This window comes from Conger conger, chromosome 4 (assembly GCF_963514075.1).
Source record: "Conger conger chromosome 4, fConCon1.1, whole genome shotgun sequence".
Lineage (NCBI taxonomy): Eukaryota > Metazoa > Chordata > Actinopteri > Anguilliformes > Congridae > Conger > Conger conger.
The window spans coordinates 62,398,612-62,417,272 of NC_083763.1; the positions used below are offsets into that span (position 1 = coordinate 62,398,612).

An 18,661-nucleotide genomic window follows, 5' to 3' on the forward strand; every position below is an offset into this window, starting at 1 on the left:
CCTCTGGTTGCATCCCATTGGCTGCAGGCTGCTGAAAATCTCCCAGAGAGCACAGGGACAGCCCTCTTCCTCCTCTGCATGGACACGCCCTTCAGCGAGGCCTTTCCCAGCATGCACGAATCGGCCGTGGCCTACCTGGAACAGGTCGCCCCCGACAACCACAGCATCTACAGGCGGGCGGCCCTGGCTGCACAGGCCATGGAGTCCACCTGCACCTTCCTGAAGGAAGTGCACGTTGAGGTGGGCTGTGTTCAGTTAGTCACTGTCTGCTGGGGGAGTTAGGTGTCAAACCAGTTCAGATCCGAGGCGTGAGAGTGAGATTGTAATAAAAGAAAACTTCAGGACACTATTTGATTATTTTAGAAATGTAAACTGTCTCCTTTGGCTCAAATGCATGCCAAAATGACATCATATATTTTGGTTTTGGTGAATTTGTAGAACAAAGATTGGGATCTAAACGCCTCTTACTTGTGTATCATTACATTTGTACACTTTTTACAACAGTTTGGCATGTGGGTTATTGTGTTTATATGTTCATCACAGTCATACATTTTAGGCTTAACACAGTAGGCCTTAACTCAATGTTTTTACATCAATTATTTTTGCTATACTGTTCCTACTTACTTTTATATATGGCTCATGAGTCACATGTTAACATTGCTCATCTACTTTCAGTTGAAGATGGCAACTCATTTTTATTTCTCTGTTGACAGGGGGACAAAAACTGGTCAGAGCTTTTGGAGCTTGCAGACCAAGCTATATATGGACTTCCCTACCATCAACACCTTCCTGTTGTGAAGGAGTGTGTTCAGATCTGCTCCTTCCTGTAAGATTTATCTTACAATTGTGTTACTTTTCTTTGATGATCCTTATGATAAGGCAGCGAAATGTTTGCACTTGTAAAGAGAACCTGACCTATTTTATTTTTTCTTTTGTGTGACACTGTGGTACTGTATTACTGTTGTGTCCTTCCTTATTTCAGGTGGAAGTTTGCACAGGCAAGCCCTCTACTTCAGGCAGAAAGCCAGAAGATTTTCCTGAGGCTCCTGTCCCACCCTCTTCAGGCGGTGAAGACTGAGGCTTACACTTGCACTCTGAATGTTGTAAAGGTATTATCAGTGTAATGGAACAGAATCGGACAAGCCATTCACTAAAAGCTCATCTCTTATCCTAAAGTGCCTTTAATATCTGGTTCTGATATCACCTCTGCAGGATTGCCTTGGAGTTCAGAACATCACAAAGCCAGTGTCGTCCATCTGTAGTGGAGTACACTTTCTCCTGCACGCCCGCGTCCTTTATGAAATTTCTACATTTGGACTTCAGGATCAAGCAGAGAAGGTAGCTTAGCAGCTTGTACCACACTGTGAATGCCAAAGTGTTACCATGTTAACACAAAATGTTACTGGATTGTAAGAATGTTTTGTGTCAGCTGGGAAGGCTTTTAATTGAGTTAAGTGCAAATGGACAATGATACCTCGGCTGACTTGGAAACAGTTTTTGTGATGAACACATGAGCAGGTTTCCGATCTTGTGTTTTCCTGTCGTCTGGCTGACTCTTTAAGTGATGTCTGACCGACTAAGCATGGGAGGTGTGGTGTGTTTGCATCATTGAATTGTTGACATATTTTCAGGCCAGTGTGAGGCAATAAACTACAATGTCATCAATGCCTGAGCTGGTTTATGTTTGATCCATAGGTGAAATGTGCTGCCAGGGACATTCTCCTCTTTCTTCTGCAAGGACAATTGATGATGACAGCTCCAACATGGAACAAATTCATTGAAGCAGTGTGCCCAGTCATACCCATATTGCAGGTGAACCAGCCCTCAAATATCACCCAAAAGCTCATTACTAACCGGAAAAGATTAGACTTTACAGAAATGTTGATTGCACACTTTTTCGGTTTTAATAGTTTTTAATAGTCTGTTTAGAATTCCAGCAAGCTGGTTGTGTTTTTTCAAAGCTTTTCTTTTTCATCTCCTTATACCTTGCCACCATATTTTGCTAAACGCTGCCAACCCCTGCCCCCTCAGTTTCTAATTGTTTCAAACATTGTGTTTTGCTAACTCATCTTTAGTGGCAGGATAAGCCAATTAAAAAGCAACAGTTCACTGTAAATAAATCTGAATCTGCATAAGTGCTTGGCAAGGTTGTCATGTGCAGTGTACTTCGTTAAGGACTTTCAGTAATTGGACCACCGCTAGCTTAAAAATGAAACATTTGTTTTTAATTTCTGCAAAGCATATTTATTTATGTTCTTCTGCCAAACACAAATCCCCATGATAGTCCATTGTCTGGTTTATTGAGGTTTGAAACAATTGCTGTTGTTGATACCAGAGCTATGCAGGAACTGAAGATGCGCTTGGAAACTGTATCCTGCTGATAAGTGAAGCGTCAAATGAAAGAAGGGAAGGAATGTTTTCAAACGCTACCAGACTGAGAGCTGCTATCCGTCTGCTCTTCTCAAAGCACCAGGCGTAAGTGCATCTACACAGTTTAATATCTACAGAGGCCAACAAATGGAGAATGATATTCTACCATTTGAATGTAATTTCAAGTGTGGAATATCCCTTGAAGTGCCTTGATGTTTACTTCTCCCCAATAACTGCCAGTGCAGTTGTCCATTAGCCTTTTTAATTAGCTGTGCTTTTTCCACAGTTAGTTGCTGCTGTGTGAAGCTGCTAATTACCCATGTGTGGTGCAATTACAGTTCCCTCCAAAAGTACTGGAGCAGCAAGGTCAATTCCTTTGTTGTTGCTAGGACATGAGATGACAGATCCGAATTTCAGCTTTTAATTCCTAGTATTTTTTTAGATTTGTCAAACAACTTAGAACATATCACCTTTTGTATCAGACCACCCATTTTTTAGGTGAGAAAAAGTATTGGAATATGTGTCTGTGTTTCTTGTTGCCCAGATGTGTCCTGTTAGATTGATTGGTTAAACAATAAATAGTTCTGAATGTCTACTCTTGGTTTTAGCCTTGGGTTTTGCCTGTGAAGACTGCATTTGTGTTAGAAAATATAAACCAACAACCGAAAAGAGGCAATATCAATCAGAGCCATTGCACAAGCATTGGGGATAGCTTGCACAACAACTTCGAACATTGAACAGGTGGACCAAGGAAAACAACAGCAGTTGATGACTGAAACATTGTGAGAGCTAAGAAAAACCCCAAAACATCAGTCCGTGACATCACAAACCATCTCCACATATAGAGGCTGTGCCACAAGATGAAAACCATTCCTCAGTAGTAAGAATCGGAAGGTGAGATTACAATTTGTAAGGACAGAGATGAGCCACAAAAGTTCTGGAACAAAGTTTTATGGACTGATGAGTGTGTACAAAAACATTAATGTCTGCCAACTTATGGAGAAATGCGTCCAAATTAATTGGGAGGGACTTCATCATGTTGTAACAGTGACCCAAAGCACACTGCCAACACAACATTCACGACTTCATTATGGGGAAAAAGTGGAAGGTTTTGGGCTGGCAAAGTCAGCCACCAGACCGTATCCCAATTGAGCATGCATTTCACATCCTAAAGAGGAGACTACAACTGAAAGAGGTTGCAGTAAAAGCCTGGAAAAGCATCACAAAAGAAGAATGCAACAGTTTGGTGATGTCAGTGGGTCGCAGGCTTGATTATTGCAAGCAAGGCATATGCTACCAAATATTAAGTGTTATTTACTTTCATTTACTTAAATACTTTCTGTTCCAATACTTTTGCTCACCTAAACATAGGGTGGTCTGATACCAAAGGTGCTATGTTCTAAGTAGTTCAAATCCAGGTGTAAATACCGGGAAATAAAAGCTGAAGTTCTGAACTCTTGTCTTGTGTTCATCTTTTTATCTCAACCCCAAATGTATTCAGTGTATTGCAAAAACCAAGGAATTGGCCTTGCTGTTCCAGTACCTTTGGAGGGGACTGTATGATGCCTCAGCTTGACTGTCTGTGTGGTTTAATGACTGCAGGGTACGGGCCACCGCTGCCCAGCATCTCTTGCCGCACCTGGCCAACACAGACGGCCTTGTTTCAAGACCGCCTTTGGATTGTGGTGTCATGGAAGCACTGCCATCCTTATATGTTGTCAACAAGTCGGTGGACACAAAACTCAATGACTCCGACAGGTCACTATTGAAGGTAAATAATTAACCATACGCATAAGTACATCTGGTAGATGTGTTCTGCCAACTTAAATAAAATCATATAATTTGAAAAAACAAGGTTCATTTGTACTTCTGCTTTGTGGTTTTGGAAAGCAGTGTGATATATCCTGTAGGGGTTGCAAATATTTAGCAAAGTGCTGAAAAATGACATCTACAAAAATGTGTATTCTGCAATGTACTCTGACACATGCACTTTCTCCCTTCGGTAACCAGGTGGAGTCTGTAAGCAAGCTCTACACAATCCTCGCCTCAGAGACGGTTGACCTGGTTCTCAGGAGATCTGCTGCAGAGCAGTTGGCTGTTGTTTTGCAGGGTAAAGAATCTGAGTTTGCCTTGAAACCACTTCCTCTGTCGAATAAACCTTTATGCAGACAGTTGCTGTGCCTTTGGGCCAAATAAATAAATAAGTGGGGAGACAAGTTGTCTGGTTTAACTATTGTGCTGTGATGGTTTTCACAGTGTAGAACGTATAAGAAACCGTTTGAGCCATAACGTTCAGGATTAATGTACAGTGCATTATTTGTACAGTGGTACAATTTGTATTCCAGCACACTGTATGTGAAAATAAACACTGAATATAAGGTTAAAGTGACTGTCACCTTTAATTTGCATCCTTATTGGGTGATCCATGTAGGAATGACACTTGATTACCAAAGAATTCTCACCATAGTGAAGTGGAACCCACAATAACCTAACAATCTAACAGATCAGAAACACTCTTGGAAGCATGCATGGATGCAAAACAGGTTGCCTGAGAAGTACCGGAAATACTTTTAGTTCTGTAAAAAGGTTTTGCCAACACAGAAACCCTTTCTGTATAAACATGGATGTAATTCCAACTCATCACCCAATATGTATGCAAATATTAAAGGTGACAGTCTGTACTTTTGGCGCATAGTCATTGCTTCATTTCAAATCTAGTGTTCTGGAATACAGAGCTAAAAGAACGTCCAGACTGCATTGTACTGCAATATGGAGACTATTAATTAAGGAGTTAGTCTTGAACAATCTGTAAGTGTGAAATCAGCCGGGATCTGGATATTGGTGTCCACTGCAGATTAATAATGTAACATTTACTCCGAGACAATGTGTGCATTTGCAAAATGGGTATGACCAGTAGCCCTTTAGAGCTTTACTGACAGTCCTTTGGTTTGTGGGGAGAAAAGTTTTCTAATGGGAAAATAATAAAGCTGAGCTCTCCTTGTATAATCCATAACAGCATTACTTTTGCTGCATATTAAAGCTATTTAAAACAAACAGCACATTTTCATAAGTTGTGCAATTGCCTGAAGGGTACAAAGTTGGCTGAGCCTTTACTTATTTTTGTTAAAAATGCATCAGTCTGAGTTTTGAAATTGTAACAAGATTCCAATTAAAAATAAACTCCCAAGCATTGAAAGGAGTTGTCATATAACAGTACGCTTTATTATGGAAACTCATCTTCTTGAGCCGTCGTTACTCTGGAATAGGCGCAAGCTACTGCCCACGACCATATGTTTAAAACTTAAAACTGGACGGGAAAAAGATGGGGGGAAAAACAGCCTCATGGCTGGTGCTACTTATGAAAAATGGTGCTACTTATGAATCTTCGTTTTATTCTGGGTTTGTGATATTGTATTACTCACTTAGCAGATCATTGGCAGTTTTTTTTTTTTTTTTTTCACAGATACAGCAATGCATGCAGTGTTGAAGACTCTGGGACTGATGGAAACCGTGACATCTTTTATTAAAGACTGTGTGAACAGCAAAATTAAGGTAAATTCCACATGTAATGGGTCTCTGAAATTACAGCTCTGAATTAAATGTGGAAAGGGGCAGCATAATTCATTTCAATTGACTTGAATTGTAACCGCTTGTCTTGTACAGCATGGCTTGTACACAATTTAGCTTGAATCGTGTACTGTCCTATACAAGCTAATTCTGTAATATTTATTGGAGCCTGACTTCGGCTGATTGTTCAGTGCTCTAAAAGAAGAGGACGTGATTGTGTCCTTCCTGTTTCATTTTGAGTGAGTGTTTGTCATTTTAACACGCCCTCACAGCATTTTGATTGGCAAGGTTGAAGTAACGTCAAGGTGGGGCCATGTTATTTCCCCCTCACAGAACACGGACTGTCTGCTGGAGCCGTGCTTTTCCATGCTGAGGAAGCTGCTGTGTGCGGACCCTTCACTGCGCCACACCCTGGCACAGCAGCCCTCTCTCCTGATAACCCTGCTTAGAGGTATCCCGGCACTGCCTCGCCCGCCCCTCCCTCACCTAGCCCTCTGACTCCGTGTCAGAAATGGTAAAATGGCACCTTATCCCCTATCAGTGCCAGGGACACCAGAGAACTGTATTATGAGACAAATGTTTCAATTTTTCATGCTTTGTCTGAGCTGTCTCCTCACTGGGGGGAAAAAAGTTAGGCCTAAAGTAGAATGGATTTGAGCCTCCTCCACCGGTTACCGCGCTGCAGATATCAGCTCATCCGTCTTCTGCTGAAACTACCCTTCCGCGTGTCGCGCTTTCACAAACATTTCTGCCCTTCATCTTTCTCAAACAGCATTTGTCAAATCGCATCAGCCGGTTTTCACTGATATGTTTACTTCATCTTGAATGACTCAATATGGGAGTTTTTTTTTTAAACTTTCTACTTGTAGAACAATTTTCCGTTGTATACTCTTCACATTTATCTGCCTGTTTTGTGTTTAATTTTCCGATGGAGCTAATTTTCCTCATATGCTCTGAATATCGCCCCCAGCGGTTACTGTTCGTCCATGTTAATGTATGACCCTGAGTTTATACTTCCATTTCCTTGTGTTTGGTTATCAGCATTAATTTCTGAATACTCTTTCCTGCTTCCTTTTGTTTCATTTTAGCCTCGTTGATAGTAAAGGAGGATAACGGGGACGTGACTGAAGCAGCTGTGCTGATGTGCATGCTGATGTTCGATGAAATTGCGAGAATGGACTTTTGGTAAGTCCATTTTGGTTTTCCGCTGTCCTTATCGTCTCACTGTCTGTTTATGTATCCTTTCAGAATGATTGCAGGTTGCCTGGAGTATTTGTTTGATTGTTGACTAAAGTTGGAATCTTTTTGGAGTGTGCTCATTTAGTCGCTGGTGCCATTCATTGTTATTTTCTCAGGTCCAACAGTTCTGATGCCCATGCAGTTCCTTCTCTGTTCTCAGTCCCTGTATCTGTGCTAAGGAGGTAATTTTCCAGAACATTCTTTTAGTTACCCCAATGCAAAATGCTTTTACCACAGGCCGAGTAATGACCTAACTCATAACTTATGTGAGTCTTGAGAAAATGCAGCATCTAACCATTTTCTTTGGGAATGTAGGTATAACCTGCCATTTCAAGCCGCATCCCACCACGCGGTCAGCCCGTTCTGCGTGGTGCTGCCTCCGTACTCTGACTTGCTCACTCTGAAACCGGCATGGGAGATGCTGCAGTTTGCTTGGAACCGAGCCTGGCATTCTGGGATTGATAACCTCCTAGAGCAACTGAAGGGCTATGGTGGTGACATCACAGAGTGAGCCTTCTTTTTTTCATTGTGTGCATGGCATGCTCTCTGGTGATTTGTTATTTCTTTCCAAAAACAATTTTTGTTTTTGGGGAGGGGTGACATGCATATCTGTCCCTATTATGCACTTAGTTTTAGTGTTTTTTAGCTGCTTACTTTATCATTTTTATGCTTTTCAAATTTTTTCATCATTCTCCCTTTTAAAATGCTTTCCTGAAGCTCTAATATCCTTTGTAGAACATCACAAGAGAATACCTTTGAAATGCTTACTCTAATGTTAGTCCCCCATGCTCAAATTTGTCATTGGAAATTGAAAGAGGTAGTCGTCTCATAACTGTGCATCTGTGTCAAATTTTTCTTCACTTGTACTCTATAAGGCTAAATAAAAACAAATGAATACAGCCCTGCATTTATCATTCAAGGTAATGAGACTGCTTAGCATATCTCTCACAGTGGATCAGTTCCAGTCCAAGTCTAACTCCAGTGCTCTTCAGGGAAGATATGAAATGTTTCTGTGAAAGTAAACCTTGGAAATGTACAGCAATTTTGACGTCTAACATCTGTTTGCACAAAATAAGCGATTACATTGAAGGATGTGGTAGCTGATGTGATAGCTCCACATGCTTAAAATGTATGCAGAATTTAAAATATGAAAAAAGGATCCATTTACTGTACATTTAACAACTGAATACGATCCTTTCTTGGTCTGTTTTTTTTTTTTTAGTTAAGGGAATACTTGGTACTTCTATTCAAAAAGGTATCATCATCTCTGGCATCAAAGTTAAAAATTCATTGTAGTCCAATTTGAATAACGAGTTAGCCGTAGTTCTGTTTCTGGCCTCATATACCTGAATCCAGTAATGCATTAAGGAAATGTTTAAGGGAAATGCACCAAAACGCTCAGGGATTTATGAGGCTGGGTATCACTGAATATGAAATGAACAAGGCAAATAATCTGTCTTCCCTTGGATGATGGAACAATTACTCGCTTTGTGAGCGTATTATCATTACACAGAGGGCTTTTCCTCCCTCCTTAATTCTTCCTTTTGTGTGCTTGTTCTCCAGGTTCCTTGCTGATTTAAAGATGCCTGCTGCCCTGGGCGTAGTGTTGAAAGTAACCCACGTCAGCAGCGGTCTGCAGGAATGCCTGGACGGCATTCACAGCGCTGACTCCCACAGTGCCGTCAGCAGCACGCTGGCGAGAATGCGCTTCTACCTCCTGACAGACCGACTGGCCCTCAAAATGGGCTCTGACAGCTCCAAGAGCATCCTGAAGACTCTAGGGTGGCGACCTGCCATCGAGAGGTAGGCTGCTATATGCTACGTTGCGGTATGTGTCATGAATTGATGGAACGGTACAGGATGTCAAGGTGAAATTGGAAACTTGCAGCCTTTAAAAACTTCAAAATGTTTTCTTTGTGTGTTGTCCGCTCTGTTCGGTACAACCTTTTAGCTTGCTCACTTTCTATTGATGCAGGTTCCTTCAAGTCCAGCCTGCGTGTACAGAAGACGAAAAGCTTCTGGCGGACATCGTGGCCTTTCTCAACACCTTCTTCAGGCAGCAGAAGTCTGAAGCCGATGACTCAGACGTGCGGTGGATACTGGAGTTACTTCTTAAACAGGTATTGTTTTAAAGCTTGTTCAAGGTTAAAGTATGTGCGATATGTTAGGCATTGCCTTCTTGGTCTTGTTATTTTCCCCTCCCTCCCCCAAAACAAAGAACATTTATTTCGGAAAGGTGGCATAAATCACGCTGTCAACTCATAGAAGTGCATTAATGTCATGTAACGGCTAAAAATGGAATGCTGTGCCTAAACTGTAGCAATCGTTTAAAAATTGTGTTCATTCTGCTGTTTTTGTTTTCAGCGTAAGATTTATGGCCCTCTTATTTACATAATGTGGAGTGGAATTCAATAAGTCATACCTGGACTATCAATAATGCGCATGCAAACAATATGGCTTTCACAGCTAATAAAGGAGGCTTTGATATAATGCCTTGCAGGGATTGTGAAGTGGAAAGAGTTTCTAATCACAGAGGTATTTCAAAGCGTGTCTGTGTCTGTAATGGTCCAGGAAAGGTTTATTGACTGCTGCTCGCAGTGGAAAAATTCCAGCGCCGTGTACAAGCCATCATTTCAAATGAAATGTGATCTTCTTTATTTGGTATTATGAGCTGAGCAATCGTCCCCCAACGGTTTGCATTTGAATTGTAAAAGAGGAGTGCTGAGGCTGGCGTCTGTCTCTGTTGCTGTGGAAGGAGAGGAAGACCCTTCTGACGCTGCTGGTTCGTGCCGAGGCCCTGTCGCAGGGGGAAGCAGAGGAGGCTCGTGTCCTCGTCACCCAGAGACTACAAAAGGGGCTGTCGGGCTTCTTCAACACGCTGCTGCTCTGTCTCACCCACACCTCCGACAGGTACCACAGTCATATCCTGCACTGCCCACAAATATAGAGCAGGTGCAAATTTAGTGCCTTCACGCTCCAGCCTGCAGTCAGAGTGCTGGATGTTCATGCTGACGACAAGGCCGGGCGTGCAGGTGTGAATCTGTGTGGTCAACACCCCATGATGCCCCGGGCCCCATGGGGTAGCTCCTGGAAAGAGTCTGTTAGGTGCTAATTGATGGCATCCTATTCTGTTTTCTGTGAACATGTCTTATGAGTTTGAATAACTTTCCTACTCTGATGAAGGGTATGTACGATAAGGGTATTTAGCTCCAGCCTTATCCCTTGTTGGGTGTCACCTTGGTTGGAACCATCGTAATAGGAAGCTGCAAATTGGTGTTGCAGCGCACTATTTCAGACTCTGAATATGCACGTCTGTAGCCACCTTTCGTTGTGCGTATACACAAATGTGAGTGAATATAATAAATGAGTGAGACAAACTGTTTCCCCCTCAGCTATTTGTTTTACCTCCTTCAGTACTTGGCGAGCATGTATTTTCAAGCAAATTCCTTAATTGTTTTTCCAGAAAATTCATGAGTTGACCAAGTGTGGCGAGATGCATGCTTTGTGCATTGATGAATGGTGACAGCGGAGTCTTTAATCACCTCCCTATTAAACGACCGTTCCTCCTCTGCGGGAGGAGCCAGGAGCAGTGGAAGTGCCATCGATTTCTTGTCAATAGTTGCTCTCTCACCACAAGATCATCTGAACTTCATTCTAAAATACTTAATTAATTCTGCACATATCACTAATTTGGCGTCTTTTATACATGAATGCTAAATGTCACATTTTCATCCATTCTTCATGCCGTTTGTTGATGTGTTTGAAATTTTCCACTCGTTGTGTCGGCTGCTCTTTGTTGTTTGTGCCACATGCAGCCCTGGTTGAAGTGGAGAGCCTTTGAGGAATAAAGAGCCCCCTTGTCTTTGAAATGCAGGATGTGTCTGGCCCTGGCGGGGCCTTTTAAGACGCAGCTGGCCGCCGGGCTGCTCCAGTGCCTGAGAGTGTCGGACGCGCCCCACTTCTACGGCCTGCCCTCGCTGGAGAGGACCCTGCGGGGGATGGTCCACGTCACCGCCCTTCCCGGGTGGAGCTCCTGCGGCCCTGCCCCTGACTCCCTGGAGCTGTGCGTCAAGTACCTGAGCGGCCTGCTGGAGGTCTGTGTGTGCACCACTCCACTGCAACTCCAACACGCAACATAACCACCTCCACCCACTGCACCTCCCCCACCTCACCTCACCTCCCACCTCTCCACCTCCCCTCCTCCCACCTCTCCACCTCCCCTACTGATGGATTAAGCCTAGCTCACACCCCTACCCCGACTTCACGGCCATGTACGTTTAATGTCCGAGTGTCCTTTGAAGGTCCCCTTGAGAATGGGCTTTGAAGGAGAGAGATGGACATTGTGTTGAGGCTGCTTAAATGGCGTCTGCAGTGTTCACGGGACTGGAAGCCATGGTCTGGTGGGACGCCCCAGGCAATAACTCAACAACAGGCCTCCCACTGTGCTTTATGTGCACAAATCAAGCTTTTCCCTAGTGTTCATTTTTGAAGTATTTAAGCTGTTTTTAACCTTCATCTAAAGTTACATTTTGCTGCATTATCGGTTGTCTTCAAATGTATTGGTAATACAAGAAAAAGCAATCAAACAACTATAAAGCATTTTATTTTCATTTTTATTTAATTTTTTTAAAAATGAGAGATGTTGATTTCGGAGTAGTTATTCGGAGTTATTCGGAGAAGTTATATCTTTCCGCCTTCCGCTGGTTGAGTGCAGTGATCCGCCCACCTTCGGAAGGACGGAAAGATACATGTGTTCAGCAGTTATAGTTCCAACCGTCTAAATTCACAGAGTAAACAGAGTTGCTGTAAGGTGTATTTCTTCATTTTGAAGGAGGTAGGCTACGGACTCCTTTAGGCTTCAATTCTTTATGCTAAGCTAACACGTTATGCTCACATGAAAAATGAGACATCCCGTCTATCTCTGAGTAAGTCGGATAAATATTTCCCAAAATGTTGGTGTATTCCTTCAAATATTGTGTTCCTGTTCTAGTTTAATTATCATTTAACTAAAACTGAAATATTTGTCTCATTTTGTGGGAACAATTATTTTATTTTAGTTCTGTAATTTCCTCCTTGATTTTTGCCTCAAGGTCATATCCTCCTTCTATGTGGAATGGGGAGGAAACTCCATGTCGTTCATGGGAAAAGGGGTCACAAAGAACGCAGTCCTCTGCTTGCTTCATTTATCATACGAAATGATGTCGCAGAGCAAGGATAAGGTCAGTGCACTTATAAATATGCCCTAGAAACAGCTTCGCTTTCTGCCACAGTAGATGTGAGTGTACACGGATACATGAAATGAAGAAATTTGCTCGATTTATTATGATTATTTGTTGAATGACGTGCTCTCTAATTCAAAGTTGATCATTCTCGTTAAGGATTGGATGTCGCTGTGGTCTCTGTCACATGACCAGAGTGCTGATGAGCCGGCTGCCTCACATCTGGGCCTGGCTTGGCTCATTCCACTGTGGGTGGACAGGGATCCTGAGGTGGGACGCTCATGTACTGTACATTTAAGAATAATGAAAACATGTTTTCTCGCAGATGGTTATTTTAACTTCCGGTTTAGGATAGCATATGTACAGTATGCGGTATTCACTATTTGTCACAACCCACAAGCAAAAGTTCCTAATCGTTATGAATGTTGAAATTGTATTTTTAAAGTACAGATAGACTGGTGGAGGCGGATACTGCTCAGCAGTTGGCACAAAGGTGCGAACCATACCGAAAGGAGCCAAGCAGCCTATATTTGATGAAACAAGAACCCCGTCTGTTCATTTCAATGCGGTTTTTAGCATTAAGTCAAACGCGTGGGTAGTCCTCTAAACAGATGGGCAAAGAAACACAATCAATGGCTATGGCACCTACAGGTATACTGTAGCTGCAGATAGCGATGCATTGATTGTTTCTTTTTGTCGTCCTTCTGAGCTCCCCCCTTGCCTATCGCTGTATTGCTAAGCAGAACTGCATTCTTGTGTCATCTGTACACGTTTCTCATCTCCTTTCTTTTCTGAATTGTCACCTTGCCCAGGTATACTGAAATATCTTCTATGTAAGCATGCGCTGATTTCAGAGGGTCGCTGACATAGCTAGCGTGACACTGGAGACGAACACAGACAGCGTTTGAGTCGAGAAAAGGAGGCTACGCTCTGATGTTGTTTCCAGCGCACGTAGGCAGCAGAGTTTCCGCTGTCTTTTATCTGCAGGTGAGGTTTGCGAGTCTCGGCGTGGGCTCGGCGTTAACCTCGGTGCCGAGCGGATGCGTGGCCCTGGCCGCCAGCTGCCAGAACATTTCGGGAGGGCTGTGGGCGACGCTGCTCAACATCCTGATGGACCAGCAGGAGTGCAGCATGGTGCGCAGGGAGGTGGGTCTGCGGCCAGCTCTACAGGACTGCTGTGAGCGGATGTAGTGGCTTCATATTTATTCAGCCTTCTGTCATTTCCTGTGCCTTTACATTTATGGCATTGTACAGACACGTTTATCCAGAGACAGATAGCTTAATTTTGTACATGTTTATATTTTATTACACAGAAAGCCCCTTACACCAGTGCCCCACTATGGAAACTATGAGCTGGTCCTGTTTCAGGTCCTGTTCCATAACAATCATTCTATTCTTCCACCCCTTTGCTTTAAACATACGAACTATGATTTTCCACTAATCATTAGAATCTGAATTAGGTATGTGTGGAAAGTAAAACAGACCTGCTTGTTATACAATATATAACAATATAAAAATTTGTATTGGAATGCATTTTAGAAGACTACATGTATTACCTCTCAAAGACAACAAGAGGGCAGTGTTGTTGATTTTATTTTATTTTTGTATCTTTTTCTTTATACAGGCAGCGTTTATTCTACAAAATCTGCTTGTGATGCCCATGCCTGCCAGTATGGAAGAGGCCAAAGACTGTGATTGGCAGGCAGGTGACATTTTAAATCAGTTTTAAGCATTTACTAACAGACCGTGTGGAACAATGCGGCAGCGTACTTTACTTTAACTACTTTTTTTTCTACTGAAGTAGGTTAATCTTTCCAACTATATCTGTGCTTTCCCCCTACACTGTATTTCCTGCCACCTGTCTCCTGTGCTTTCTTTTTTGGCCTTTCCGCCAGTGCTAAATGTCAAAAGTCCCTTAACTGGTACTTGCCTCTCACCGTGTTGTGTATTGTTGTGCCTGGATTTGATCTTAAGTTCTTCAGAAGGTCTCTCTCTGCGCTCTGACTGGCCTGTCTCTGACTCCAGGGTCCGTGTGTGCATGACGAGAGCTCTGGCTTGTCCCTGGTGGGGCTGCCGGCCCTGCAGGCTCTCCTGTATCACTGCCACTTCTTTGAGCACGTCAGCCAGGCGCTCCGGTCCTGCTACCAGGGCAGGTACACCTTCGACCTGACCTTTCCCAGGCCTCCTAGCCGCCTGGGCAGTGTGAGTGAAGGTAATCCGCCCCGAGCAAAGCAGCCATAGACTGTACAAATGTCTCATTCCCACGGCTTCAGAAATCTATTTATTTATTGTGTGCTTGAGGTCATGTCTTATTAACATAAAACATGCACATAGTAGCTTCCCCTTCACAATGTAACAAATGAGCAATATACTCTGATATTTGATGGTGTAGTGATAACGGCCCGAGAACACAGACGGCAGGAAGTAAGACTGTGACACCAGCATTACAATGCCTGGAGACCCTGCCAGCAGAAGGCTGCTTCTCATAGTCAGCATGGAATATAATCAGTGCTGCTATAAGAGTTGTATCAGAGGTGTATTGTTTATTGTAATGCATTAATCTCCATCAGATGATGACTCATTGAAGTACTGGAGATGCCCCACTGGACCATTAAACCAGGGCCTAGCATCAGACTCCCAGTCTACATCGAGTACTCTGGTGAGTTAGTGAGCAGATGTTGGATGGTGAAACACTGTTACACAAGCTGCCAGCCTTGTAGGAAATATTTTAACTTCAGGTAAAAGTTCAGGTAAATGAATAACAATTTTAGATCTGACAGATGTGAAAGAAACTTTTTATATTTGCATGTATTTCAGTATGCAAATGCATCCAGCATTATTCTAGCCATTTTTTATTATACATTTATTCTGGCTGTCTAAACACGAACTGTCTTCAGCATTGAAAAAAATACAGTTGTGTTAATTAAATGCAACACATTCTCAATTTTAATTGACAATGTACTTTTTTTAGACATGCTAATCTATCATTCACTCATGAAAGTGGTGATTCAATAAAAGTGAGTCTGAAAGATTGAGTAGGACTTGATGGTGATGTTTGTGGGTTTCAGATTCTTCCGGAAGTGCCAGGTGAAAGCCACACACCGGTGCTCTCCTTCTCCAGGGCTCCTGCTTCGCAGCCTCCTGCTAGCAGACTCGTGGCCCAAGGTACACCACAGTACATCTTAGCAACCACAGTTTACTGCAGCTGGCAAGCACTTGTCTTCAGAAAGCCACGTCAGCGTCCTTCTCCGAGGCCCAGACGCAGTAACCGCTCTGCGTTCCTTTTCGGTTCCAGGGCAGAGCGAGACGAGCGGCTCTGTGATTTCCCAGGACTCCCGTGACGGTGAACAGGCTCCGGAGCCCTGCGCCTTCGCCACGCCTCACCTGGCCTCAGCCATCGCAGGCCTGCTGGCCAACCTGCTGTCTGTGCTGCCTGAGTTCACCCTCAGCGGCCTGCAGCACCACCACACTCTGAGTGCTTTCGCCAGGTCAGCAGCACGAGCATCATCGCACTGCGGCGCCTCTCTGCAGGGCCTCTCAGCAGAGGCTCTCAGCAGGGCCTCTCAGCAGGGCCTCTCAGAAGAGCCTCTCAGCAGGGCCTCTCAGCAGGGCCTCTCAGCAGAGCCTCTCTGCAGGGCCTCTCAGCAGGGCCTCTCAGCAGAGGCTCTCAGCAGGGCCTCTCAGCAGGGCCTCTCTGCCGGGCCTCTCAGCTGGGCTCTGAAGAAGCATCCGTTTAGCTTAATAATAACATATTTGACAGTGCGCTTTGATTAATTATTTAAGAGAACACATAATTTACATATACACAATACATTCTAGCTCAAAAATAAGAGGCTCTACATTGTGTAGGAATGTTAATTACTCCCAAGACAAAATGTTAAGACTTGCTCTACAGAGACCAATACATTTATGAACAGAATTAGCTAAAGACACAAACCCCACGTGCATGTATGGGTGCTCATCCACTCAGCGTTATTGACTCATGATTGGGTGTTATTTGTGTTCCAGCCTGGTTGATGTGGGACCGATCGAGCGGTGCCTGGTTGAACTGAAGACTCCTGGCCTTCTTCCCGGCAATGAGGAAGATGTTAAGAACCAGGTATGCTTGACGCCTTGTAGTAAATACACTCCCTTAATTCCAGTCAGCCTCGATGTCACGTGTTCAGCTTTCAATCACGGTTCCTTTTTGTTTGGTTTGTTCTGCTCTGGAGCTTTTGACGGAGTTCTGTCCCCACATAAGTTCTGATTTGTCATCACGCTTATGCTTAAATGAGTCACACTTTCTGGATTCACTTCCCTGGGAGTTTCTTTGTTTCATATCCACTTTATTATAGAGCAAATACTATATTTTTTTAAATCAGGGGCAGTGCATATAAATGAACATTTTCAGTTTCCACACCAATAATGAGCTCATTTTCATCTGTAGTCTCTAACCGGCATGCCTTTGGACTTACATACTGTATAAATGTATATGCTATTATGGCAGTTGCATGATGTTTAATAAAAATACATTCTCACCTTCCTTTCAGATCCTGAGCCTTCTCCAGTTCCACTCTAGCTTTTTCAAATTACTGCAATCATGTGTCATCCAAAAGCCAGAGCTAGTCTCTCAGATGGAGTTTATCAAGCCCTTGCTGGCCAATGTGTTTACTGTGCTCACACTGAACATCAAAGACATTGGTAAGGAGCACCATGTTCCATTAAATGCAGTTCAATACGGATTTGTCTGGATTTCTTCCAGACAAATCCAATGTCTAATCTAATCAGTCATACATTTGAGCCTCCTTTTTAAAGACTCAGTTAGAAGTTAAATGCACTCACAGTGTGCTTTGATTAATTATTTAAGAGTACAACTTGCCTTTGGAGTATAACCCTCACGGAACACAAATACAACTTGATTTGCTCTTATTTGTTGAGATGCTGTATACTTTTTTCTTCATCTGTACCCCTGGAGTTAATTGATATGGCAAGACATGGTAATCCTGCAGTATTTAGAAGGGGATTCTGGTGCTGACTGGCTGAAGCTGTCAGTGTTTTTATGCAAACGCAGGCCTACGTGCCCTCGTTATAGCACGACGTTGCATGCGGCTTTGGGAAAGGGACGGGGTTTAAAGGCGTTTCCCGCGTCCCTCCAGATGCCCGGACCAGAAGCTGCGTGCTGCACACCTGGGCCGACGTGTTGACGCTCCTGGCCACAGCGCTGAGGACCAGCAGCGCTACGCTCTTCCCATCTGTCGCCGGAGTGCTGGGAAAGCACTGGCAGCCATTTTCAGGTGCAGCCTCTGCCATTAATACGGGGAAAGTGTAATTTAATCGGCGTCCGTGAGGGAGTGCAGCGCGGGGCGACAGATGCTCGGGACTGAGAAATGATGCCGTCAGAACAGCAGTTCATTATCCCCTTCGCTTTCAATCATCATTCTCTCCTCTGACGAACGGCGCCTCCCAGGAAATATGATGAGGCCCGTTAAAATTTAATGATGATTTTTGCGGTAAGGATATATTTGCGAGATTGTATTAAAGAAGGCGAGTGAATCTTTTCCCGGTGAATGGCCCGTGGGCACAGCAGCTCTTGCAGCGGGAGAGTAAGCGGTCTTTGACAGCCCTGCTTTGTAAAAGTTCCTCGTCCCAGGCTGCTGAAGGCCCGCTGGTCGCTGTCTTTTTGAAGGTGAAATACGGCCGGGTTTGGAGCCGTCTCTTACCTGTCCGTTTCGGACCCCCAGGGGCCCTTTCGGTGTGCGTCCAGCTGTCCGGCTCTCAGCCTGCGCTCTACTCCGCCGCCCTGCAGTTCCTCACCGCCGTCCTCTCCGAGGAGGCCAGGAGGCGCTCACAGGAAGTGGCCCAGCTCGGGGTCCCAGGCCCGGCCACGCCGCTGTCTCTGCTGCTGAGGGACTCGCCCGGGGCCCGGCTGTGTGAAGTCATGCTGGAGGTAACGCCCGGTGTCCCGTTTCCACTCAAAGCGATTTCGCTGATTTCTTTGCTTAATCTGAATTGTGTATTGCCCACAATTGGAATTTCAAACGCAGACATTTACATTATCGTACTGTTCAACTATTTATTCATCATTTGTTTATTTAAGACACAAATATTCCTTGAAATTCATAATTACTGTAGTATGTATAGTCTTATAAATGTCATATCTGACCCATGTCATTTATAGAGTGTGTTTGTACAAACATGGAGAGAGATGTGGTACTGTATGTGCTAGTCTACATTTCAGATGTATTCATCAGCTCCTTATGGAGTGCTGGTCTGTATGAGCAAGGCTT

At 43.8% G+C, this 18,661-nt stretch overlaps 1 protein-coding gene across 1 annotated transcript in view; it reads left to right on the forward strand.

Moving 5' to 3' along the window:
- The window catches only part of rttn (rotatin), a 35,537-nt gene that overhangs the window by 7,317 nt on the left and 9,559 nt on the right, over positions 1-18,661 (forward strand). Inside the window, exons 12-40 of the mRNA XM_061240546.1 lie at positions 28-240; positions 714-826; positions 983-1,109; positions 1,213-1,338; positions 1,696-1,812; positions 2,336-2,475; positions 3,973-4,141; positions 4,381-4,480; positions 5,834-5,922; positions 6,271-6,388; positions 7,026-7,122; positions 7,293-7,358; positions 7,492-7,683; positions 8,740-8,979; positions 9,152-9,296; positions 9,932-10,086; positions 11,051-11,270; positions 12,267-12,395; positions 12,555-12,665; positions 13,383-13,541; positions 14,020-14,097; positions 14,421-14,607; positions 14,966-15,054; positions 15,464-15,560; positions 15,691-15,883; positions 16,404-16,494; positions 16,925-17,075; positions 17,531-17,668; positions 18,116-18,321. Coding sequence (XP_061096530.1) covers positions 28-240; positions 714-826; positions 983-1,109; positions 1,213-1,338; positions 1,696-1,812; positions 2,336-2,475; positions 3,973-4,141; positions 4,381-4,480; positions 5,834-5,922; positions 6,271-6,388; positions 7,026-7,122; positions 7,293-7,358; positions 7,492-7,683; positions 8,740-8,979; positions 9,152-9,296; positions 9,932-10,086; positions 11,051-11,270; positions 12,267-12,395; positions 12,555-12,665; positions 13,383-13,541; positions 14,020-14,097; positions 14,421-14,607; positions 14,966-15,054; positions 15,464-15,560; positions 15,691-15,883; positions 16,404-16,494; positions 16,925-17,075; positions 17,531-17,668; positions 18,116-18,321 — 4,056 coding nt within the window. The remainder of the gene's footprint in view (positions 1-27; positions 241-713; positions 827-982; positions 1,110-1,212; positions 1,339-1,695; positions 1,813-2,335; positions 2,476-3,972; positions 4,142-4,380; positions 4,481-5,833; positions 5,923-6,270; positions 6,389-7,025; positions 7,123-7,292; positions 7,359-7,491; positions 7,684-8,739; positions 8,980-9,151; positions 9,297-9,931; positions 10,087-11,050; positions 11,271-12,266; positions 12,396-12,554; positions 12,666-13,382; positions 13,542-14,019; positions 14,098-14,420; positions 14,608-14,965; positions 15,055-15,463; positions 15,561-15,690; positions 15,884-16,403; positions 16,495-16,924; positions 17,076-17,530; positions 17,669-18,115; positions 18,322-18,661) is intronic.